This window comes from Nycticebus coucang, chromosome 14, assembly GCF_027406575.1.
Source record: "Nycticebus coucang isolate mNycCou1 chromosome 14, mNycCou1.pri, whole genome shotgun sequence".
NCBI classification, from domain to species: domain Eukaryota; kingdom Metazoa; phylum Chordata; class Mammalia; order Primates; family Lorisidae; genus Nycticebus; species Nycticebus coucang.
Genome location: NC_069793.1, coordinates 63,628,737 through 63,655,669, shown reverse-complemented (window position 1 = coordinate 63,655,669; position 26,933 = coordinate 63,628,737). Strand labels below are relative to the sequence as shown.

The window sequence follows — 26,933 nt, the reverse complement described above, 5'->3', positions numbered from 1 at the left end:
TTCTCAGTTGATACCACACAGAATCTCCATTCACTCCATGAACTCAACATTTCCCACTGTTTAGAAAAACATTTTGTTCAGTACCTTAGCGAAACTTTCCTGAGGTCTTGATCTTGTCCTTGAATGTGCCTCCCCTGAAATCACTCAGCACTGTCATCTGTCCAGTCTGGAAGTACCACAGCTGCAGGGCTGAGGCCTCTGGTGTTCTTCCCTAAAGGTAGAGTTTCCACAGACACCAACTGAAACATGAATCAAAGGCATAAATTTAGGTTCATTTAAAGTTCAGTGTGGTCCGTCTTACAAATGTCACTAATTTTTGTGTTTGTTGCTAAGCAAATTCATTTTCTAATTTTTCTCCCATGATCCAGATATTAGACATCCCACTTTTTGTTGGTTTGTAAATAATATCTCTTTCTCCCAGAAGTAACTACATAAAATAGATATTGTCTCATTTCTCAGCATCACACTAATGACAATAATTATTATTGTTCAAAACATACAACTGGAAGAAGAGAGGTTTAGTGAGTTTCTCCAGGACAGGATTAAATTGAAAATACAAATTTAAATTCAGGTCTATTTGACTTAAATCTTTTAACAGTTTCAGACTGTCTGTATTGGTGATTGGATTTACTAGATACTGGAGATCAGGGAAATATGGGCTAGTTTTGTCAGAGTACTTGGAAGAGAGGCTCTCATCTGATGTTTTATAGTGACATGATTTAGAGCTTTGCAGAGGGATTCTTCTCCTATTTCTCCAAAAACATTTTAACTACACATTATGGCCCATTCGGACCTTCTTTCTTAGCCATTTGCCTATTAGTATTTCATTCTTGATTTTCTGTTTACTCATCCTATTCATATATCTTTAGAAATCTCATTCAGTCTTACCTTTCTGATTTTAACGTTTCAAACTCTCTGTCCTGTATTTGTTGTCATTACAGTTGCTTGTTTGCTTGCTTTTTAAATTTTATTGTAGCATTACTCACTGAATATGCAAGTGGACAAATTTTTGGATGAAGACTCCTTTATTTTATAATCTTGTTCCCGCCTACCCTCACCCTTAATAGAGCATCCCCAACGTAATGCTGTTCATAACTTAAGCTATATATAATGATTTATATAAAGACAAATGGCTCCTTCAGAGTAAAAAAAAAATCGTTATTTTTATTGAGTATTACTTACGTTTAATAAGAATCAGTCCAAGAAACATTCTCTTTGTGATTGGTAGCATAAACAAGAATAGAGGGCAAAATTACTATGTATCTACCCAGAAGAACAAAAATCATTTTACCACTAGGACTTTTGCACCAGAATGTTTATTGCAGCTCAATTCACAATCGCTGAGACATAGAAGCTACCCAAGTGCCCATCAACCCATGAATGGTTTAACAAACTGTGGCATTCATATGCCATGCAGTATCATTCAGCCATAAGAAAAGATGCAGACTTTACATCTTTTGTGTTTACCTGGATATAGTTGAAACACATATTTCTTAGTAAAGTATCAGAAGAAGGGGGAAAAAATATTATCCAATGTGCTCAATACTAATATGAAATGAACATAGAAACAACTACATGCCCACAGGAAAGGAAAACACAGTTATGCTCTAGGAAGGGGGAAGGGAGAGGAAGGAGAAGGGATAGGGGAGAAGGGAGGGCAATTGGTGGGATCTCACCTAAGGTGCCCAGTGCGAGAGTGTTCAGCACATCACCCCGAGTGAAAGGCTCAACTTTACCTTAGAAATGAAAACAATGTAACCTAAATTATACCTTCATATTAATCTGAAAACAAAGAATAGAGGTCACATTTTAGACTTTGCATTTAACTTTTAGGAATCTGTGGATAAACCTTCTAGGAATTAACTTTTCTTTTTTCATTCTGTATTGACAAGGATTGTCTTAAATGATTGACAAACCCTCTATCTCCTGTTTTAATACTTGAAGTTGTCCCTTAATTGATGTTCAGGTCCTCTAACTGTGGGTGGAGCTAAGATCTCAAGGAATAAAATATAGTACCTTTTAAGATAAGCTGCCCAAACATTGTGCAGCCCTTACACTATCAAACCAAGTTTGCCTTTATGTCTAGACAAGGATCTTTTCCTTGTTTCTCATGTATTGTGAATGTTAGATAAGGATCAGATTCTGTGTATCGAAAGAAAGTGTTTGGTTTTATTCTCATTCTTTTACTAAACTTCCCATTTTACTAGGTAGTTTGGATTGCCATTGTGTCCTTGATCCCATGAAATCAGAAAGCATTTACTAAATCTCTTAATTGTAGAAATCAAACTAGGGTTGGTCTTCGGTTGTTGTCTCCAGGGCACAAAAGAGTTAAAGCCATTTAAAAATTATAACTCCCCCAGATGAAGTATGAAACATGTGAATGATCTTTTTAACCACTTCCACTTTAATACCCTAACACTCTGTTCATCTGTAACTTTTCCTGTCTGGAGGAGTCAAGTTGCCTAAAATCAAAGGGAGGAATTCAGCATGCTTCATTTCTCTTACCCAAATGGGAAGTGATTTCACCAAAAGACTCTTCTTATTCAGGAGAATGTGAAGGACAGTCACATAGTTAGAGCTGAGTTATAACCACAAACATTCAGATCATCCCTAGGACGCTACCTGAGATGAGGTCTAGGACTCTTTCACAGGGTTGCCTACTTAGAGAAACCAAATGGGATGAATCTGCCTGATCATAGAATCTGAATTTCTGAGTAACAATCTGAATTGAAGAATCTCTGCGGTCAGGAGAGGAGCTGCGTTCCTTCCTCACCCTTAGGTAGAGGCCTGTTCCTGCCAGCTCTGGTAATCCAGGCCTCCTTACTTCCCTTGCATCTCCTGATATTTGTTCATCCCACATTGCACTGCCCCCTCCTCCTGGCAGCAGGAGACTGAGAGGGGATCTTAGACTGACGTGGCAGACCCCACCCTTCTAAATGGCATAGAGCAGTGGTTCTCAACCTGTTGGCCACGACTCACAGGTACTGTTTTAAAGGGTTGTGGTATTAGGGAGGTTGAAAACCACTGGCATAGGGGGATGGTGTCAAGCTGCATGTTGCTCACCCTGCTTGTCGTTGCAAGACTTTTTGCCTCTCCAGCTCCTGCAGGAGTCCAGGAAGATTAGAGCTGACACTCTGTGTTTATACCCCTAGCCAGATGCCCTGGTGAGGTGCTTCTCCCCAGAGACACAGGGCCAAGGCCACTGAGGAGATTCTCTGCTTACTTTCTTTTCTTCTGGGCAATAAGAAACATATGAGGTATGTGCATTGGGAAGGAGGGTAACAAGGCAAATGAAATACTTGAGTAACTGAGCTATGGAGGGAGAGGGAGGGCTAGACTCATCATCTCTTTGGGCTCAAGGTGTAGCACACCCATTCTGCCACACCTGAGGAAATCATTCTTTTACTGTGCTTCTCAGTGACATCAGCTCTGCCATTTGGAGTTACACAGAATGTTTTCTAGCCTCTTCAAGTGCTGGCCTCCAGAGTTTCAGGGTCAGTGCAGTCTCTCCCTCTGCGCCCTGTTGGCACTGAGGTTGCTCATCTGAGTCAGGCTGCCCTACCTACTGAGACTGTCCTCAAGGGCACTGTGGGGACACCATTCTGTCTATCTTCAACTATAAGTCAAGTAACCTGAGGAGACAGATGGAGTGTGAAATGCCCTAAGGCAGAGAGAGATGACCATGGGAAGGTATGTTTCCTGGGAGCCCTCCCATCTCTCTGTTTTGTTGTCCTAGGAGATGCAGGGTCATTCAACCCAGGAATTTTTCCTTGCTCTTTGCTCCATCCCCAAGGGCCTCCCTTTGTTCTAGAAACTACATTGAAAACATGAGGAGACCTATGGTCTGAAATGCAGAAGCATCTTAAGTGAGCATACTGGCTTCTGATTCTTCAGTCCCTGGGCTTCTGCCAATCCCCTTGCCTGTGAGGAGAGTGCCTGCCTGGTTGGTCTCTTTGGCAGGGCTGTGGAAAATGTGGGGTGAGAATTGCTTGGAATGTGATGTGAACTAGTAAGTGGTTTGTTGTTGAATCAATCAAGGAATAGATTATAGGGTATTTTTTCAGAAGTTTTGGCTTTACATGTAGGTTTATTCAAGGGACATACTAAAGTCTGCCCTGGGACAATCCCTCTGCTCAGTAAGGTAGACATCCAATGTTGGTCAGGCTTCAGTGTTGTCCTTCAGGAACTAGAATAGGGGGTCAATGCAAAGTCTAATCTCGATAGTCTGTGACAAGTGTTCTAATGGATGTGCGTACAAGCTGCAAACGGCATAGAGCAGAGAAGGTCTAAGAGTGGGATATGGAGGACACAACCTTTATCTCCCCATGGAAGGACAAGAATCTTCCAGATAGGAGAGAGTAGCTGGAAGACCATGAGTCCATTGTCTGTTGGGAGGCAATTGGGACAGAGGGGTAGACCTTGTGCAGAAAGGCTCATTCCTGACTGGACCTATAGGACTTCTGCCACATTCTTTCTGTCTTCATTCCTACAGCTATTGAAATTTTATTTATTAAGTGGCGAACTTTAGTTAAGCATTAGGCACACAGGGACAATTTAAATGGAGTCCCTGATCTCTGGCCTCAAGGATTTGAGTTTCATGTGCAATTATTTATAATCACAATGGAGTGTGCTCAGTATTACAATTAAAGGAAGCAGTTTGCTCGGGTGTCACATTTAGACCCCCTGAGTTGCCTTTTGGTTTGGGGGAGGCCAATCTCCAGTTCCAGTATTAATTGGAATTATAGCTAGTCAAGAATTTATGTAATTATTTCTCTTCTTCTGCATTCCAATTCTGCATGCCCAACACTAAGGCATCAGCTTCTCCAGGCTCAGTATTGGAAACTACAACAGCATCAATGATTAGTAATTCTCTGACAGACTGTCCTGTATGTCTTGAAAGATATGAGGACCCAGGGAACTAGTACATGTGTATACATAGTTTAATATGTACTTACATATATGATTGCACACACATATATATATATATACATATAATAACATTTATACTCCTAGTATTTCCCTACTCATATGTTTTGGCTTTCATAAATTTCCAATCTAGGTTGAAGGAATATCAGGATAAACACTTGTCTTCTTGTCAAGTAGATGAATGACCTTTTTTCCATGTGATTTTCTCCCTTTTTCTGTCTCTCTCTATGTCTCCACACACACATATACGTACATGCACATGCACATACACACACATTTTTCTTTCTTTCTTTTTTTAAAATTATTTTTTATTAAATCATGACTTTGTACATTGATGCATTTATGGAGTTCAGGGTACTGCTTCTATGTACAATGTGAAATGCTTACATTGAACTAAGTAACACATCCATCACAATTATACTCATTTCTTAATAGTTTTGAAATGTACCATTGCATCATGCACATTAGGTGAGGTCCTCCCAAGTAACCTCCCTCCCCCCGTATTCCTCCTCCCCTTCCCTCTCTCTCCTCTTCCTTTCTACTTTCTGGAATATAGTTATGTTTTGCCATTTGTATGAATGTGTAGGTGGTTATATATTTATTTCACAGTAGTGTTGAGTACATTGGATACTTTTTCCCCCATTCTTGAGATACTTTACTAAGAAGAATGTGTTCTAGCTTCATCCAGGTAAACATAAAAGATGTGAAGGCTCCATCATTTTTTATGGCTGCATAGTATTCCATGGTGTACATACACCACAATTTGTTAATCCATTCATGGGTCAATGGGCACTTGGGCTGTGTCCATGTGTTGGGTATTATGAATTGGGCTGCAGTAAACATTCTGGTGCAAATGTCTTTGTTGTGAAATCATTTTTGATCATCTGGATATATCCCTAGTAGAGGAATTGCAGGATCAAATGGTAGGTCTCCTTTTAGTTCCTTGAGTGGTCTCCAAACTTCTTTCCAAAAATGTTATATTAGCTTGCATTCCCACCAGCAGTATAGAAGCATTCCCTTTGCTCCACATCCATGCCAACGTCTGTAGTTTGGGGATTTTGTAATGTGAGTTAATCTTACTGCAGTTAGATGATATCTCAAAGTGGTTTTGATTTGCATTTCTCTGATGATTAAGGATGATGAGCACTTTTTCATGTGTTTGTAGGCCATGTGCCTGTCTTCATTGGAGAAGTTTCTGTTTAATTCTCTTGCCCACATAGAAATGGGGTTATTTATTCTTTTCTTATTGATTAGTTTGAGTTCTCTGTAGATTGTAATTATCAGACCTTTGTTGGAAGCATAATCTGCAAAAATCTTCTCCCATTCCGAAGGTTGTCTGTTTGCTTTACTTAGTGTGCTCGTGGCTGTGCAAAAGCTTTTTAGTTTGATCAGATCCCAGTAGTATATTTTTGGTGTTGCTTCAATTGCCTGGGCTGTCCTCCTCATAAAATATTTTCCCAGGCCAATTTCTTCAAGTGTTTTCCCTGTACTCTCTTCTAGTATTTTTATAGTTTCATGTCTTAAGTTTATATCTTTTATCCAGTGAGTATCAATTTTTGTTAATGGTGAAAGGTGGGGGTTCCGTTTCATCCTCAGCAGGTCACCAGCCAGTTCACCCAGCACCATTTGTTCAATAGGGAGTCCTTTCCCCACTGAATATTTTTGATAGACTTGCAGAAGATCAAATGGTGATAAGTAGCTGGGTTCATCTGTTGGTTTTCTATTCTGTCCCATAAATCTACCTCTCTGTTTTTGTGCCAGTAACGTGCTGTTTTGATCACTATAGATTCATAGTATAGCCTGAAGTCTGGTAATGTGATATCTTCTAATTTGTTCTTATTTCTGAGTAATGCATTTGCTATTCGTGTTTTTTTCTAATTCTATATAAAATGAAATACAATTTTTTAAAGTTCTTTGAGGTATGACAATGGTGCTTTAATAGGGATTGCATTAAATCTGTAGATTGCTTTGGGTAGTATGGATATTTTAACAATGTTGATTCTTCCCAGCCATGAGCATGGTATGTTTTTCCATTTGTTAACATCTTCAGCTATTTATTTTCTCAGAGTTTCATAGTTGTCCTTATAGAGATTTTTCACATCCCTTGTTAGGTAAATTCCCAGATATTTCATCTTCTTTGGCACTATTGTAAAAGGAATAGAGTCCTTGATTGTTCTTTCAGCTTGACTATTGTTGGCGTATATACAAGCTACTGACTTGTAAGTATTGATTTAGTATCCTGAGATGCTCCTTGATCACTTCTAAAAGTTTTGAAGTTGAGTTCCTGGGGTTTTCCAGGTATAGGATCATATCGTCAGTGAAGAGTGAGAGTTTGATCTTCTCTGACCCTATTTGGATACACTTGATCGCCTTCTCTTGCCTGATTGTGATGACTGAGACTTCCATTACTATGTTGAATAGCAGAAGAGACAGTGGGCATTCTTGCCTAGTTCCTGATCAGAGTGGAAATTTTTTCAATTTTATACCATTCATTAGGATATTGGCTGTGGGTTTGCTGTAGATGGCCTCTATTAGTTTAAGAAATGTTCCTTCTATGCCTATTTTCTTAAGAATTCTTATCATGAAAGGATGCTGGATATGATCAAAAGCTTTTTCTGCGCCAATTGAGAGAATCATATGGTCTTTGTTTTTTATTTTATTGATGTGATGTATTATATTTATAGATTTGTGTATGTTGAACTAACCCTGTAACCCTGGAATAAAACCAACTTGATCATAGTATATAATTTTTTGATGTGTTGTTGAATTCTGTTTACTAAGATCTTATTGAATATTTTTGCATTGATATTCATTAATGATATTGGCCTATAATTTTCTTTCTTTGTTGGATCCTTTCCTGGTTTGGTGATCAAGGTGATATTTGTTTCATAGAATGTGTTGGGAAGTATTCCTTCTTTTTCTATGCTCTGGAAAAGGTGTCAAATATAGGTACTAGTTCCTCTTGAAAGGTTTGATAGAATTCAGATGTGAAGCCATCTGGTCCTGGACTTTTCTTTTCAGGGAGATTTCATATTGTTGATGCTATTTCAGTGGTTGATGTAGGTCTAGTCAGGATTTCTAATTCTTTCTGGTTGAGTCTAGGAAGGTGGCGTGCTTCCAGGTATGTATCCTTTTCCTTCAGATTTTCATATTTCTTGGAATAGAGATTTTTGTAGTAATCATTGAGGATTTTTTTAATTTCTGAAGTGTCTGTTGTTATTTCTCCTTTGTTGTTTCTTTCTTTCCTTTTCTTTTTTTTGTAGAGATAGAGTTTCACTTTATGGCCCTTGGTAGAGTGCCATGGCATCACACAGCTCACAGCAACCTCCAACTCCTGGGCTTAAGTTATTCTCTTGCCTCAGCTTCCTGAGTAGTTGGGACTACAGGTGCCCTCCACAACACCTGGCTATTTTTTTGTTGGAGTTTGGCTGTGGCCGGGTTTCAACCTGCCACCCTCAGTATATGGGGCCAGCGCCTTACCGACTGAGCCACAGGTGCTGCCCATCCTTTGTTGTTTCTGATAGATGATATTAGAGATTTTACTTTTCTATTTCTGGTTAGGTTGGCCAAAGGTTTATCAATTTTGTTAATCTTTTCAAAAAATCAAGTTTTTGTTTTGTTGATCTTCTGAATGATTCTTTTGTTTTCAATTTTATTTAATTCTGTCCTAATTTTGTTTATTTCTTTTCTTCTGCTGGGTTTGGAGTTGCAATGTTCTTCCTTTTGTAGTTACTTGAGATGATCCATTAAGTTGTTTGCTTCCTCTCTTTCTGTTTTCTTGATGAAGGCTTCTAATGCTATACATTTCCCTCTTAGGACTGCCTTTGCAGTATCCCACAGGTTTTGATAATTTGTGTGTGCATTATCATTTTGTTCCAAAAGTTTGGTGATTTCCTTCTTAATCTCATCTTTGACTCAGCTATTATTCAGCTTAAGATTATTTAGCTTCCATGACTTTGTTTGAATATGAAGATTCCCATTGCTGTTGAATTCAACTTTTATTCCCTGGTGGTCTGAGAAGATACAAGGAATAATTTCTACACTTTTAAATTTGTTAAGGTTAGACTTGTGTCCTAGGATATGATCTATTTTGGAGTATGACCCATGGACTGATGAGAAGAATGTATATTCAGTTTTATTAGGGTGAAATATTTTATAGAGGTCTGTAAAATCCATTTGTTTTAGGGTAAGGTTTAAGTCTAACATTTTTCTGTTTAGTTTCTTCTTGGAAGATCTGTCCAAAACTGTCAAAGGAGTGTTAAAATCTCTGACTATGTAGGGCGCTGGCCCCATATACCGGAGGTAGTGGGTTCCAACCCGGCCCCTTCAACCCCCCCCCCCAAAAAAAAATCTCCAACTATTATAGTGCAGGAAGATATCAAGTTGTTCATATCCAGTAGGGTCTGCTTTATGAATTGAGAAGCATTCTGGTAGGGTAAATGCTAATTTTCAAAATCTCTTCATATTGGGTGTTTCCCTTGGCAAATATGTAGTGACCTTTCTTATCTTTCTTTATCTTTGTTGGTTTACAATTGGTAAAGCCAATTGTATCCGCTACTAAAATTGCAACCCCTGCTTTTTTCTAGTTTCCATTTGCCTGTGTTGTACAAGTCCATCCCCTCACACTGAGTCTATTTTTATCCTTTAAACTAAGGTCATATTCTTGTATACAGCAGATATCTGATCTGAGTTTATGTATCCAGCCAGCCTGTGCCTCTTTAGAGGACAATTTAAACCATTTACATTAATTGAGAGAATTGATAAGCCTGGTTGTGTTTTGGGTGTCATGATGTTTAGATATCCCATGGACATTTTAAATCCTTTCACCACTGTGGAAGTTGGATTTTGTTCAAAAAATTCTCGAGTTAGAGCATTGCACAGGTCATTGTGGAGGATGTGTCTGAGAATATCCTGGAGAGCTGGTTTGGTTATGGCAAATTTCTTCAACATGTCTATGTCATTAAAGTATTTGATTTCTTCATCACAAATGAAACTCAGTTTAGCTGGATAGAGGATCCTGGGCTGGAAGTTGTTTTGTTTTAGAAGACTGAAGGTCGATGACCATGTTTTTCTATCTTGAAACATTTCAATTGAGAGATCTGCAGTCATTCTGATATTCCTCCCTTTGTAGGTGAAGCTTTTCTTATGTCTGGATGCTTGCAGAATTTTCTCCTTTGTCTTAACTTCGGAAAGTTAATCACAATGTGTCTAGGAGATGCTTTATTTGGATTGAGACTTGTTGGGGTTCTGAAACTGTCTGCTGTCTGAAGTTCTGTATCTCTTGCAATGCTTGGGAAATTCTCCTCCAAAATCTCTTGGAGTAGAGCATCTGTATCTTTAGGACCATCCTCTTTTCCTTCGGGAATTCTTATAAGATGAATGTTTGATCTTTTGGAGTAACCCCACAACTCTCTCAGGGAATGATTAGTTTTTGCTGTCCATTTGTCTGCCTCTTTGAGTGTTTGGGAACTTTCAAAAGCTTGTCATCTTCAGAGATCCTTTTTTCTTCCTAGTGAACTCTATTACTGAGGGATTCTACTGTATTTTGGAGCTCCACAAGTAACTTTCTTGTTTCCTTGAGCTCTGTTATTTCTTTTCTCATTATGTCTATATCTTTGGTGACTTGGTCTTTGAATTCATTAATTTCTTGAGATAACTTTAGAACTATTCTTTGAAATTCAATTTATATCTTTTCTCCCATTCTATTTATCTTATTTGCCATCCATATTCTGAATTCAGTTTCTGACATTGCTGCCATTTGTCTATGCATGGCACCTTCAGTTGTGTCACCTTTGTCATTTCTAGGGAGTGTTGATCTACTCTGGTTATTCATGTTGCCAGAGTTCTTCTGTTGGGTCTGCACCATGTTTATTTTCTACCATTTGGTTATTAGAACTGGTAGGGTGAGATTGAATTGGGGTTCCCTGGTAGTAGAGATAGCCCCTTACCAAAGTGCTGGGCTTTGTAATTGTGGCTTATCTCCTACAACCTTACAAAGGTCCCTTTCAGAAGTTTAGCTGGAGAGTTTGAGGACCTACTTTGTGGGATAGGACAAGCTAGCTCTGTTTTGATATCAGCCAACCTGTACTCTATCCTAAGAAACCATAGTATTAGGTTTAAATATCGACATTTTTCACTGACATACATTTTTCTCACACATTTTTCACTGTCTTTCCTTAATGTACATTGTAGGGATTACAAGCATTCTCAGTCAATATTAAGTATGCACCTTCTAAAATTAGATTATCCCTCATAATCACAATATGATTTCACATGGAAGCAAAAATAGTAACCTAAAATCATATTAAATATATAATAAATATTCAAAATTCCATAATTCTCCTAATATTGACTGGTTAATGCTAGAATTTGGTTATGTTCTTTTAATCTCTTTTACTTTAGATTGATTGCCCTGATATACTTTTTATAATATTGAATTTTAAAAATAATTTTAGGCCTCTTTGTGTGTGTGCATGTGTGTGTTTATTGCTTCTCATATTATGAATTTTCTAATTATCTCCTCACAGCTAGATTTAGGCTAAAAATTATTGTTAGGAATGCTTCATATGTGATGTTTTGTCCTTATTGTTCAAACCAGAAGGCATATAAGGTCGGATTATCTTATTACTGGTTAAACTAAATTTGATCACTTGCTTAAAGCAGTAGTCACCAATCTTATGTAGTAAAAGTTATGTTCATTTTTCTTTATTTAGTAAGAAAGCTGTATAGTGATGCTTGGAGACTATGTGAATTTTCTGTTTCCCAACATCTTTTAAGTATGTGTTAATGAATTAAAAGTAAAATTTAAAAATTTCATTGATAGCTGCAAAGAAGATCATTTTAAAAATTTAAAAGTATCAATACTTTTGTATTTATTACATAAAATTCTTTGTGAAAGATTAATTTTCCTTCTTTTTCTCTTTTACCCTTTGTTTCACTATGGATGCAAACTTTTCTTAAAAAGTCAATATTGTTATGATTCATTACTGCCAGAATGATTAGTAATTTTTAATGTTTCTTTCTTTTCTTTCTTTCTTTCTTTCTTTTTTTTTTTTGAGACAATGTTTTGCTGTGTTGCCCAGGCTGGAGTGCAGTGGCGTGATCATAGCTCACCACAGTCTAAGACTCGTGGTCTCAGATATCCTCCCACCTCAGCTTCCCAGGTTGATCTTATTATAGGCATTACCCACTCCACTCAGCCATTGTCCCAATGTTCAATGTACCTGTGGGTACTGGTAGCACATTCAAGTATATCTCTGTGGACTTTTTCGGGTTAACAACTCTATTGTCTTTGTGTCCTTTATTGTATCAGGTACAAGCTGGTCTGGTATTATCTTACGTGTCCCTGCTCCATACTTAAAAATACCCATTCTTTAAGAATCTCAGGTTATATGTAGTGGGTAACAGGAGTCCAAAACCAATAGGTGGTGGCAGCTCTACTCGCTGCTACCAGTGTCATCATTTTTGAATGGTTTCAACAAACAGCAATTAGAAATGTGGAGATGCAATTTAAAAAAAGTATTTTTTCCAGTTGTAGTGACAATGAATTAATTTTACTCTCCATTTTTTTCCTAGACAGTTCTAACAACTTGACTTTTACCTTTCTTTTCTTTCTTTCTTTCTTTCTTTTCTTTTCTTTTCTTTTTTTAAACACTGATTGCATTTGTTAGATAAAGTCCCTCTTGACTTTTACCTTTCTAATCTTTAAAACAGTTAAGCCTGTGCTGCCTTCTGTAATATACTACTCTGGTGTGGTTGACTTTTAAGCAAAGGATGTAGGCCAAATGTATTAAATAGGTTTGTAAGACTCCAAGTGGTCTGTCTACTACTGGTCATTTCTTAATCATTTCCCCTTGTTCTCCTACCAGCACAGACATATGCAGATTGTGCTGAACCTAAGCCGACAACTTGCCTTTACATAAGTACATCCAATTATATCACACTTCTCATTTTTAGGTTCTGTTTCCTTTTGTAGATGTGTCCTTATCTGTTTGGCAGACTCCTATTCACCTTTCGCCCTCTTTCTTATGTGAAACCTTTCTCATTTCCTCTTGCAGGGCAAGTAAACCTTCTCCTGAGTCCATAGAGCACTTTCTGTGTGCCTATCACAGTTTCATCATACTGTAATCTCATACTTATAGGCCGTTGTCCTCCAAAAGACCATATATAGTCCATGTTAGTATCTGTAGTGTGGACACAGATTCTTGTACAAGTAAACACAGAATAAAATGCCTAGAGTTAGCAAGTGCCTGGAAGAATCAAGAGAGTCCTTCATCTGTCAGTCTGAGAATGTTTATTTGCTCAGCATACTCTTGATAATGTGCCTGGGTCAGAGTTCTGAGTAAGTGCTTTCTGGGCAAGATATACATAAAATTGTGTGGTGACATTTTTCTCACAGATGCTTTATGTATTTTACTGTTTCATTAGCCTAGCTTCTTCCCTTTCAGCACCCTTAGCATGGCCTCCCTGATGGGCTTGGATTTGACACTGTAGATGATGGGGTTGAGCACAGGAGGCACCACCAGGTACACATAGGCGACAAGGGCATGTACAATGTGAGGCAGGTGCCTTCCAAAACGGTGGATCATGGACATGGTGATAACTGGAATAAAGAAGACAAATACAGCCAGAATGTGGGAAACACAGGTGTTGAGGGCCCGGACTCTCTCCCTGGGAGAGGCAAGACCCAGGACCGTGCGCAGGATGAGAGCATATGATAGGATTATGAGCAAGGAGTCTATGGCACCTGTGGACAGTACCACAAACAGCCCATAGCGTATGTTGATGGTGATGTCATCACAGGCCCTTCTCATCACATCAGGGTGGAAACAGAAGGAATGGGACAGGAAGTTCTTGCTGGGGCAGAAGTTTAATCGCTTAATCAGAAATGGCACAGGGAAGAGGCACAAGGTAGCGCGGGCAATGATGGCCAGCCCAATCCTGAGGATGACTTTATTTGTGAGGACAGCTGCATAGCGCAGGGGATTGGAGATGGCCACAAAGCGGTCAAATGACATGGCCAGAAGCACCGAGGACTCCACTACAGAGAAGGAGTGCAGGAAGAACATCTGAACGAGGCAGGTGTTGAAGCCGATGAGCCGATGGTCAAACCAGAGCACAGCCAGGGTGGTGGGCAGTGTGGTCAAGGTGAGGCCCACATCAGTGAGGGCCAGCATGGACAGGAAGAAATACATGGGCTGGTGCAGACTGGGGGTCCTCCTCACAGCCAGGAAGATCAGGCAGTTCCCTGTGAGAGCCATGGTGTACATAGAGGAGAAGGGGATGGAGATCCAGCCATGAACGGCCTCCAGGCCTGGGATGCCAATCATGAGGAAAGCAGGTGGTTGGAAGAAGGAGATGTTCGCATAGGACTGGGGAGAGAGCATCCTGTGAAGGCAGCTGAGATCTCCAGAGAGATGTGAGTTGTGAAGTCTTGACAGACAGAAGAACACTGATGGGACCTGTCATTAGGAAGTCATTTTTGCTGTGTAAGCTTTTCCATTAATTGTTAACCACTTTCTCAGCCTTTGTATTGTATAATTAATTTGTCAAGCGATGCAAAGTGTGCATACATTAATTGATATTTCTCTAAACAAAAGCATTTTGGAAACAGCAGTTTAACTATTCCCTACCTAGCAGAATGGAATTGATTGAGGTAGATTCAGAATTTAGTAATTGTTTTTCTAAATTTATTTATTTTTCATCTTGACATAAAATATATGTATTCATCATATACAACATGATGTTTTCTGGTATATATACATTTTGAAATGGTGAAATCCAGCTTACACATGGATTGCCTTTACATGCAGCTTTCATTTTTGTGGTGGAGAATCTTAAACATTAACTCTCTTAGCATATTCAAGAATAGAAGATAATATATTGTATTCTTATACTATTTCCTTGCTTCCAACTGCACACTCTATATTTTTCACTCTCCATTTAGTGTTATCACTAAATGAAAGTGTTTGTCAATATTCTTTAAAATGTAAAGCCGATTCCAAATGCTCACCACCAGCAGCATCATCACATGGTCTTGCCTTTGTTCTGGTTCTCTTGGTAGTCTATTGAAATGAATTATGCTGTACTCTCTGAGTCCTTTGATATTTACACCATTAGAATCTGACAATTAACTTGGTTGTTAAACAGAGAAGGGAAGAATTTTAACGAAAATGAAAAAAGACATATATTATGTCCATTAAAGAAAGAGAAGGTTCAGATGCAAAACATTAACTTTCTCTTTTAATCAAGTCGCAGTAATGATAAAGTTTCAGGTTGAGAATGAAAATTTGGAAATTGAAGCAAAAATTGATTCTCAGCAGGTCACTGAGAACACTCAAATATTTTAGTTTCTTTTATACCTTGCCTAGAGAATATCAGCGTGGGTCATTGGATTCCCTTGCCATTTAGGCTATAGATGGCCTCTGAGATATAAAAAACTAAGTTCCCAACCTACCAAATGGACCTCCTCTTGGCCAAAGGCACCCCATAGAAACATCAAAAACTGAGTTCCTGGCCCTTGTGGGTGGGAGAGCGGACACATACATTTATGCCTGTCATTCCCTATCCACTGTTACACACTTTCCAAAGGGTTAAAGAAAACCCAGCCTATTCCAACACTTGCTTTCCCTTTGATTTTGGCCAACACCACCTAATGTTGCCCCTCCTTTTGCAGTTTCCAGATAGCTGATTGACTGGTATTCCTTCCAGGTAAGAGATCAGCAACCATGGAGTAGTTCCAACTGGTGTATGGAGGCTGGACCCTGAGGACTTTGTGTTCTCTGCCTTACCTTTTGATGTAAAGGTTGTATGTAGGTCCCTATGAATGTTTTGAGATAGACTGTTATAGTTCATTATTTCACTTTCAAGAAACACAGTTGACCGTGTCCTTTCTGATTCACCCCTGCAAGTTTCAACGTGCTTGTCTTATTGGTGTTGCTAGGAGGGCTTCTTTTGTTTTCATCCATACAAAGTTTACATTTCTTGATTTTTGTGTATCTAAAAACTTTCACAATGACCCACATACTTGGTATATATTTAAATGTTAAATCTCCATCCCAAATGAACTTAGGACACTTTACATACATATTAGCCTACCACGCATGCATCTCCTCCTTTGTGAATATTCATAGCTACTCCTGTAACCTGATGAATATGTATACTTGGCCAACCTGTTCAGCATAACATTCTGTCTCATCCTCCCTTCCCCAAAATTGCTTGGTCTTGAATTGTGCCAGAGGCTACGCTTCTGCTAGCTTGCAGGATGTAACTCTTTATGAGAAATAAAGTCCTCCTTTCCAAACTTGTGAACTTGGTTATTCTCAGTTGATACCACACAGAATCTCCATTCACTCCATGAACTCAACATTTCCCACTGTTTAGAAAAACATTTTGTTCAGTACCTTAGCGAAACTTTCCTGAGGTCTTGATCTTGTCCTTGAATGTGCCTCCCCTGAAATCACTCAGCACTGTCATCTGTCCAGTCTGGAAGTACCACAGCTGCAGGGCTGAGGCCTCTGGTGTTCTTCCCTAAAGGTAGAGTTTCCACAGACACCAACTGAAACATGAATCAAAGGCATAAATTTAGGTTCATTTAAAGTTCAGTGTGGTCCGTCTTACAAATGTCACTAATTTTTGTGTTTGTTGCTAAGCAAATTCATTTTCTAATTTTTCTCCCATGATCCAGATATTAGACATCCCACTTTTTGTTGGTTTGTAAATAATATCTCTTTCTCCCAGAAGTAACTACATAAAATAGATATTGTCTCATTTCTCAGCATCACACTAATGACAATAATTATTATTGTTCAAAACATACAACTGGAAGAAGAGAGGTTTAGTGAGTTTCTCCAGGACAGGATTAAATTGAAAATACAAATTTAAATTCAGGTCTATTTGACTTAAATCTTTTAACAGTTTCAGACTGTCTGTATTGGTGATTGGATTTACTAGATACTGGAGATCAGGGAAATATGGGCTAGTTTTGTCAGAGTACTTGGAAGAGAGGCTCTCATCTGATGTTTTATAGTGACATGATTTAGAGCTTTGCAGAGGGATTCTTCTCCTATTTCTCCAAAAACATTTTAACTACACATTATGGCCCATTCGGACCTTCTTTCTTAGCCATTTGCCTATTAGTATTTCATTCTTGATTTTCTGTTTACTCATCCTATTCATATATCTTTAGAAATCTCATTCAGTCTTACCTTTCTGATTTTAACGTTTCAAACTCTCTGTCCTGTATTTGTTGTCATTACAGTTGCTTGTTTGCTTGCTTTTTAAATTTTATTGTAGCATTACTCACTGAATATGCAAGTGGACAAATTTTTGGATGAAGACTCCTTTATTTTATAATCTTGTTCCCGCCTACCCTCACCCTTAATAGAGCATCCCCAACGTAATGCTGTTCATAACTTAAGCTATATATGATGATTTATATAAAGACAAATGGCTCCTTCAGAGTAAAAAAAAAATCGTTATTTTTATTGAGTATTACTTACGTTTAATAAGAATCAGTCCAAGAAACATTCTCTTTGTGATTGGTAGCATAAACAAGAATAGAGGGCAAAATTACTATGTATCTACCCAGAAGAACAAAAATCATTTTACCACTAGGACTTTTGCACCAGAATGTTTATTGCAGCTCAATTCACAATCGCTGAGACATAGAAGCTACCCAAGTGCCCATCAACCCATGAATGGTTTAACAAACTGTGGCATTCATATGCCATGCAGTATCATTCAGCCATAAGAAAAGATGCAGACTTTACATCTTTTGTGTTTACCTGGATATAGTTGAAACACATATTTCTTAGTAAAGTATCAGAAGAAGGGGGAAAAAATATTATCCAATGTGCTCAATACTAATATGAAATGAACATAGAAACAACTACATGCCCACAGGAAAGGAAAACACAGTTATGCTCTAGGAAGGGGGAAGGGAGAGGAAGGAGAAGGGATAGGGGAGAAGGGAGGGCAATTGGTGGGATCTCACTTAAGGTGCCCAGTGCGAGAGTGTTCAGCACATCACCCCGAGTGAAAGGCTCAACTTTACCTTAGAAATGAAAACAATGTAACCTAAATTATACCTTCATATTAATCTGAAAACAAAGAATAGAGGTCACATTTTAGACTTTGCATTTAACTTTTAGGAATCTGTGGATAAACCTTCTAGGAATTAACTTTTCTTTTTTCATTCTGTATTGACAAGGATTGTCTTAAATGATTGACAAACCCTCTATCTCCTGTTTTAATACTTGAAGTTGTCCCTTAATTGATGTTCAGGTCCTCTAACTGTGGGTGGAGCTAAGATCTCAAGGAATAAAATATAGTACCTTTTAAGATAAGCTGCCCAAACATTGTGCAGCCCTTACACTATCAAACCAAGTTTGCCTTTATGTCTAGACAAGGATCTTTTCCTTGTTTCTCATGTATTGTGAATGTTAGATAAGGATCAGATTCTGTGTATCGAAAGAAAGTGTTTGGTTTTATTCTCATTCTTTTACTAAACTTCCCATTTTACTAGGTAGTTTGGATTGCCATTGTGTCCTTGATCCCATGAAATCAGAAAGCATTTACTAAATCTCTTAATTGTAGAAATCAAACTAGGGTTGGTCTTCGGTTGTTGTCTCCAGGGCACAAAAGAGTTAAAGCCATTTAAAAATTATAACTCCCCCAGATGAAGTATGAAACATGTGAATGATCTTTTTAACCACTTCCACTTTAATACCCTAACACTCTGTTCATCTGTAACTTTTCCTGTCTGGAGGAGTCAAGTTGCCTAAAATCAAAGGGAGGAATTCAGCATGCTTCATTTCTCTTACCCAAATGGGAAGTGATTTCACCAAAAGACTCTTCTTATTCAGGAGAATGTGAAGGACAGTCACATAGTTAGAGCTGAGTTATAACCACAAACATTCAGATCATCCCTAGGACGCTACCTGAGATGAGGTCTAGGACTCTTTCACAGGGTTGCCTACTTAGAGAAACCAAATGGGATGAATCTGCTTGATCATAGAATCTGAATTTCTGAGTAACAATCTGAATTGAAGAATCTCTGCGGTCAGGAGAGGAGCTGCGTTCCTTCCTCACCCTTAGGTAGAGGCCTGTTCCTGCCAGCTCTGGTAATCCAGGCCTCCTTACTTCCCTTCCATCTCCTGATATTTGTTCATCCCACATTGCACTGCCCCCTCCTCCTGGCAGCAGGAGACTGAGAGGGGATCTTAGACTGACGTGGCAGACCCCACCCTTCTAAATGGCATAGAGCAGTGGTTCTCAACCTGTTGGCCACGACTCACAGGAACTGTTTTAAAGGGTCGTGGTATTAGGGAGGTTGAAAACCACTGGCATAGGGGGATTGTGTCAAGCAGCATGCTGCTCACCCTGCTTGTCGTTGCAAGACTTTTTGCCTCTCCAGCTCCTGCAGGAGTCCAGGAAGATTAGAGCTGACACTCTGTGTTTATACCCCTAGCCAGATGCCCTGGTGAGGTGCTTCTCCCCAGAGACACTGGGCCAAGGCCACACCTGAGGAAATCATTCTTTTACTGTGCTTCTCAGTGACATCACCTCTGTCATCGGAGTCACACAGAACATTTTCTACCCTCTTCAAGTGCTGGCCTCCAGAGTCTCAGGGCCAGTGCAATCTCTCCCTCTGCACCCTGTTGGCACCGAGGTTGCTCATCCGAGTCAGGCAGCCGCACCTACTGAGACTGTCCTCAAGGACATTGTTGGGACACTGTTCTCTCTATCTGCAACTGTGAGCCAAGTCACCTGAGGGGACAGATGGAGTATAAAGTGCCCTAAGACAGGGAGAGTTGACCATGGGTAGGGGTGTTTCCTGGGAGCCCTCCCATTTCTCTGTTTTTTTTTTTTTTGTCCTAGGAGACTAAATCCAGAAATTTTTCCTTGTTCTTTGCTCCATCCCCAGGGGCCTCCCTTTCTCCTTGAAGGTACGTTGAAACCATGAGCCCTATGGGCTGAACTGCAGAAGCATCTTAAGTGAGCATTTGTGTATCTACCTACTGGCTTCTGATTCTTCAGTCCCTGGGCTTCTGCCAATCTCCCTGCCAGTGAGAGGGTGCCTGCCTGGGTGGTGTCCTCTGCAGGGCTGTGGAAAAAGTGTCCCTATACCAGGGAACCTGGCATAAGAGAATGGTGAACTAGACTAGAGTCTCTAATTTTCTACACTCAGCCACTAGAGGCTCAGGAGAAGTCATTCTTGAGGAAGGTGTTACCTTTTGGGGTTGAGGAATGCCCATATGTTCCACAAGTGTTGGGAGTATGTATTGGAATATAGTTCTGGGGAGAGAATTACTTGGAATATGATGTTAACTCAATAAATGGTTTGTTGAATCAATCAAGGAATAGTGTTTACGGTATTTATTCAGAAGTTATGGCTTACAGGTAGGTTTATTCAAGGGACATACCTAAAGGCTGCCCTGGGACAATCTCTCTGCTCAGTAATGTAGACATCTAATGTTGGTCAGGCTTCAATGATTCCCTTCAGGAAGTAGAATAGAAGGTCAATGCAAAGCATAATCTCAATAGCCTGTGACAAATGTTCTAATGGATGTGCATACAAGCTGCAAACAGCATAGAGCAGAGAAGGTTTAAGAACAGGACATGAAGGACACAGCCTTTTATCTCCCCCTGGAAGGACAAGAATCTTCCAGATAGGAGAAAGTAGCTGGCAGACCATAGATCCATATGTGTTGCGAGGCATTTGGGGCAGAATGATAGACCCTGTGCAGAAAGGCTCATTCCTGACTCGACACATAGGACCTCTGCCACATTCTTTCTGTCTTTTTCTTCTTATTTTTTATAAATCACAAAGAGGTAGGTCATGTATACATTAATGCATTTGTGGGGTACAATGTGCATTTTATATACAATTTGGAATGCTTAGATCATCGTACTGGTCGGACCTATGAAGTATAGAGTATAAATGTCTCAAAACAATAATTAAGCACAGTTAATGTCACCCCCCTGACTTGCCTTTTGGTTTGGGGGAGGCCAATCCCCAGTTCCAGTCTTAATTGGAACTATAAGCTAGTCAAGAAGTTATGTAATTATTTCTCTTCTTCAGCATTCCAATTTTGCATGCCCAACACTAAGGCATTAGCTTCTCCAGGCTCAGTATTGGAACCTACCCCAGCATCAGTGATTAGTAATTCTCTGACAGATTGTCCTGTATGTGTTGAAATATAGAAGGACCCAGGGACCTAGTACATGTGTCTATAACATACACACATCATATGTATACATACATATATTTCTAGTTCATATGTGTTTCCCTACTCATACCTTTTAGCTTTTATAAATTTGAAATCTAGGTTGAGAGAATATTATGATAAACACTTGCCTGCCTATGAACTACATGGATGACATTTTTTTCATGTGGTTTTCTCCCTTTCTCTGTCTCTCTTTCTGTCTCCACACACACATATGCACATGCACATGCACACACATATTTTTCACTGACTTTCCTGAATGTACATTGTAGATATTACAAGCATTGTCAGTCACTATTAGGCATGCACTTTCCAAAATTAGATTCTTCCTCATAATCACAATACCATTTCTAATGGAAGCAATTATAGTAACCTAACAACATGTTAAATACGTAGGCTCAGCGTTTGTGGCTCAAGCAGCTAAGGCACCAGCCACATACACCTGAGCTGGTGTGTTTGAATACAGGCCAGGCCTGCCAAACAACAATGATGGCTGCAACCAAAAAACAGCTCGACATTGTGGCAGGTGCCTGTAGTTTCAGCTACTTGGGATGGAGGCAGGAGAATCGCTTGAGCCCAGGAGTTGGAAGTTACTGTAAGCTGTGATGCCATGGCACCCTACCCAGGGTGACAGCTTGAGGCTCTGTCTCAAAAATAAGTAAATAAATAAATAAATAAAATATGTAATAGATATTCAAAATTCCATAATTCTCCTAATATTGACTGGTAATGCTAGAATTTCATTATGTTCTTTAATCTCTTTTACTTTTGATTAATTTCCCTGATATATGTTTTATAATATTGAATTTTTTTAATGATTCTAGGCCTCTTTGTGTGTGTGCATACGTGTGTTTATTGCTTCTTATATTCTGAATTTTCTAATTATTTCCTCACAGCTAGATTTAGGCTAAAAATTATTGTTAGGAATTCTTCATATTGATGTTGTGTCCTTAGTGTTCAAACTAGAAGGTATATAAGGTCAGGTTATCTTATTACTGGTTAAGCTAAATTTGATCACTTGCTTAAGGTAGTAATCGCCAATCTTATGTAGTAAAAGTTATGTTCATTTTTCTCTATTTAGTAGGAAAGCTGTATAGTGATCCTTGGAGACTATATGAATATTCTGTTTCCCCAAATTCTAAAGTATTTATTACTTTTAAATTTCACTGATAACTGCAAAGAAGATAATTTTAAAATATATCAATACTTTTGCATTTATTAAATAAAATTCTTTGTTAAAGATTAATTTTCATTCTTTTTTTAATACTTTATTTCACTATGAATGCAAACTTCAATTTGTTATGAACCATTGTTGTCAAAATGATTAATAATTTTTAATGTTTCTTTCTGTCTTTTTATTTTATTATTATTATTTTTTTTGAGACAGTGTTTTGCTGTATTGCCCAGGCTAGAGTGCAGTGGTGTGATCATAGCTCACTGTAGCCTTAGACTCGTGGTCTCAGCTATCCTCCCACCTCAGCCTCCCAGATTGATCTGACTATAGGTGTTACCCACCCCACCCAAAGACAATAGAGTTGTGTATAGAAAAAGTCCACAGAGATATATTTGAATGTGCTACCAGTGCCCACAAGTACATTGAAAATTGGTACATTGGGAGGATAGCCAGTGTTCCAATTTTCTTTCTTTCTTTTTTTTTTTTTTTAATTCTTGGGGATTCATGGATGGTACAAGACCCCAGGTTATACTGATTGCATTTGTTAGGTAAAGTCCCTCTTACAATGTGTCTTGCCTCAAGAGGTGTGTCACACACTGAGACCCCACCCTCTCCCTCCTTCCCTCTCTCTGCTTTTCCTTGCCTCCACCCCTTCCCTTCTTCTCTCCCTCTCTACTCTCTCCTTCACTCACCTCCACTGTGTACTAAGTAATTAACTGTCCTTATATCAAAATTAAATAATGATTCAATTAGATTCAAAAAGATGAAAAATGGATTCATCTTTCTCCATTCTTGTGATGCTTTGTTAAGAATAATGTGTTCCACCTCCATCAAGGTTAATACAAAGGATATAAAGTCTCCATATTTTTTAATGGCTGAATAGTACTCCATGGTGTACATATACCACAGCTTGTTAATCCATTCCTGGGTTGGTGGGCATTTAGGCTGTTTCCACATTTTGGTGATTGTAAATTGAGCTGCAATAAACAGTCTAGTGCAAGTGTCCTTATGATAAGAGGATTTTTTTCTTTCTGGGTAAATGCCCAGTAATGGGATTGCAGGATCAAATGGGAAGTCTAGCTTGAGTTTTTTGAGGGTTCTCCATACTGCCTTCCAAAAAGGTTGTATTAGTTTGCAGTCCCACCAGCAGAGTAAGTGTTCCTGTCTCTCCACATCCACGCCAGCATCTGCAGTTTTGAGATTTTGTGATGTGGGCCATTCTTGCTGGGGTTAGATTGTCTCTCAGCGTGGTTTTGATTTGCATTTATCTAATAATTAGGGACAATGAGGATTTTTTCATATGTTTGATAGCCATTCATCTGTCTTCTTTAGAGAAGTTTCTATTCATGTTTCTTGTCCATTGATATATGGCATTGTTAGCTTTTTCCATGTGGATTAATTGGATTTTTCTATAGATCCTAGTTATCAAGCTTTTGTCTGATTCAAAATATGCAAATATCCTTTCCCATTGTGTAGGTTGTCTATTTGCTTTGGTTGTTGTCTCCTTAGCTGTACAGAAGCTTTTCAGTTTAATGAAGTCCCATTTGTTTATTTTTGTTGTTGTTGTAATTGTCATGGAAGTCTTCTTCATAAAGTCTTTCCCCAGGTTGATATCTTCCAGTGTTTTCCTTATGCTTTCTTTGAAGATTTTTATCGTTTCATGCCTTAAATTTATGTCCTTTATCCGTCTTGAATCAATTTTTGTGAGTGGAGAAAGGTGCAGGTCCAGTTTCAGTCTTTTACATGTGGATATCCAGTTCTCCCAGCACCATTTATCGAACAGGGAGTCTTTTCCTCAAGCTATGCTCTTGTTTGGTTTATTGAAGATTTTGTGGTTGTAAGATGTTAGTTTCATTTCCTGGTTTTCTATTGGATTCCAAATGTCTATGTCTCTACTTTTGTGCCTGTACCATGCAATCTTAACCACTATGGCTTTGTAGTATGGCCTAAAGTCTGGTATCGTGATGCCCCCAGCTTTGTTTTTATTACTTCTAACTGCCTTAGCTGTATGTGTTTTTTTTTTCTGGTTCAATACAAAACAAAGAATCATTTTTTCAAAGTCTTGAAAGTACGATGTTGGTATTTTAATAGGGATGGTGTTGAATCTGTAGATTGCTTTGGGAAGTATAGATTTTAACAATGTTGATTCTTCTCAGCCATGAGTGTGGTATGTTCTTCCATTTTTCAAGGTATCTGTGGACACTGTTAGCACATTCAAATATATCTCTGTGGACATTTTCCATACATGACTCCATTGTCTTTGTGTCCTTTATTGTATTAGGTACAAGCTATTCTCGTATTATCTTATGTGTCCCTGCTTCATACTTAGAAATACCCATTCTTTAAGAATCTCAGGTTATATGTAGAGAGTAACAGGATTCCAAAACCAATAGATGGTGGCAGCTCTACTTATTGCCAGTGTTAGTGTTATCGTTTCTGGATGGTTTCAATGAATAAAGGTTAGAAATGTGGAGATATAATAAAAAAGGTATTTTTTCCAGTCATAGTGACAAAGAATTAATTTTACTATCCATTTTTTTCCTAGACAGTTCCAACAACTTGACTTTTACTTTTCTAATCTTTAGTACAGTTAAGCCTACACCACATTCTGCAATGTAACAGTCTGATGTGGTTCATTTTTAAGCAAAGATGGAAGTAAAATTTATTAATTAGGTCTGAAAGACCCCAGGAGATCTTTCCACTGCTAGTCATTTCTTGATCATCTCCCCTTGTCCTCCCTCCAGCACAGACGTACACAGATTGTGCTAAACCTCAGCTGACAACTTCCCTTTCCACAAGTACACCCAATTATTTCTCACTTCTATTTTTTAGCATTCTGTTTCCTTTTGTAGGTGTGCCCCCTTCTCTGCTTGACAGATCCCTATTCACCTTTCATCTTCTTTCTTAGGTGAAACCCTTCTCATTTCCTCTTGCAGGGCAAGTAAACCCTTTCCTGAGTCCATATAACACTTTGTGTGTGCCTATCACAGTTTCATTATACTGTAATCATGTACTTATAGGCCTTTGTCCTCCAAAAGATTATATATAGTCCATTTTAGTATTGTGGACACAGATTCTTATACAAGGAAACACTGAACAAAATGCCTTGAGTTAGCAAGTGCATGGAAGAATCAAGAAAGTACTTCTTCTATCAGTCTGAGGGTATTTATTTTCTTGTCATATTCTTGATAATGTGCCTGGGTCAGAGGTCTGAGTAAGTGCTTTCTGGGCAAGATATATGTACAACTGTGTGGCCACATTTTTCTCACAGATGCTTTTTTTGTTTTGCTATTTCATCAGCCTTGCTTCTTCCCTGTCAGCACTCTTAGCATGGCCTCCATGATGGGCTTGGATTTCACACTGTAGATGATGGGGTTGAGCACAGGAAGCACCACCAGGTGCACATAGGTGACAAGGGCATGTACAATGTGGGGCAAGTGCCTTCCAAAACAGTGGATCATAGTTATGGTGATAACTGGAATAAAGAAGACAAATACAGTCATAATGTGGGAAACACAGGTGTTGAGGGCCCAGACTCTCTCCTGGGAGAGGTGAGACCCAGGACTGTGTGCAGGATGAAAGTATAGGACAGGATTATAAGCAGGGAGTCTATGGCACCTGTGGACCCTCCACATAGAGCCCATAGCGTATTTTGATGGTGATGTCATCACAGGCCCTTCTCATCACATCAGGGTGGAAACAGAAGGAATGGGACAGGAAGTTCTTGCTGAGCCAGAAGTTTAATCGCTTAATCAGAAATGGTACAGAGAAGAGGCACAAGGTAGCATGGGCCATGAATAGCCAGCCCAATCCTTCACATTATTTGTGAAGACAGCTGCATAGTGCAGGGGATTGGAGATGGCCACAAAGCAGTCAAATGACATGGCCAGGAGCATCGAGGACTCCAGCACAGAGAAGGAGTGCAGGAAGAACATCTGGACAAGGCAGGTGTTGAAGCCAATGGTCAAACCAGAGCATAGCCAGGTTGGTGGGAAGTGTGGACAAGGTGAGGCCCATATCGGTGAGGGCCAGCATGGACAGGAAGAAGTACATGGGCTGGTGTAGCCTGGGGGTCCTCCTCACAGCCAGGAGGATTAGGAATTTCCCTGTGAGAGCCACAGGGAAATGGAGGAGAAAGGGATGGAGATCCAGCCATGAATGGCCTCCAGGCCTGGGATGCCAATCATGAAGAAAGCAGGTGGCTGGAAGAAGGAGATGTTGGCATAGGACTGGGGAGAGAGTATCCTGCAAAGGCAGCTGAGAGCTCCAGAGAGATGTAAGGTGTGCAACCTGGGTACAAAAATAAGGACAAAAGACAAATATATTGGAACAACACCATCTCTAATATTAGGTGGCATGTCACACACAATAGCAAATATGATACGTGAAGAAGATTTAAAAATTACTGGAATGTTTTATAGCAGCACAATTCACAATTATAAAGGTGTGGAAAGAATCCAAGTGCTCTTCAACAGAGGAATGAATTAATGAATTGTGGTATATATATACCATGTAATACCACTCAGTCATAAAAAGATGAATTTTTTTTTTTATCTTTTGTAAAAAGGTGGATGAATTTGGAGAACAGTCTCCTAAGCAAAGTA

General features: G+C 39.0%; 1 protein-coding gene and 1 pseudogene across 1 annotated transcript; both read right to left on the bottom strand.

Moving 5' to 3' along the window:
- Positions 1-13,349: 13,349 nt before the first annotated feature.
- LOC128565867 (olfactory receptor 51I2-like) lies at positions 13,350-14,312 on the bottom strand. Its single transcript, XM_053562603.1, has one exon. The coding sequence runs from the start codon at positions 14,310-14,312 to the stop codon at positions 13,350-13,352; it is 963 nt and encodes a 320-aa protein (XP_053418578.1).
- Positions 14,313-25,625: 11,313 nt separating this feature from the next.
- LOC128564508 (olfactory receptor 51I2-like) lies at positions 25,626-26,687 on the bottom strand (annotated as a pseudogene).
- Positions 26,688-26,933: the final 246 nt, after the last annotated feature.

What these genes read in the sequence shown, in the direction of transcription:
- LOC128565867 (XM_053562603.1), bottom strand. Translation starts at nt 14,312, where the DNA reads ATGCTCTCTCCCCAGTCCTATGCGAACATCTCCTTCTTCCAACCACCT.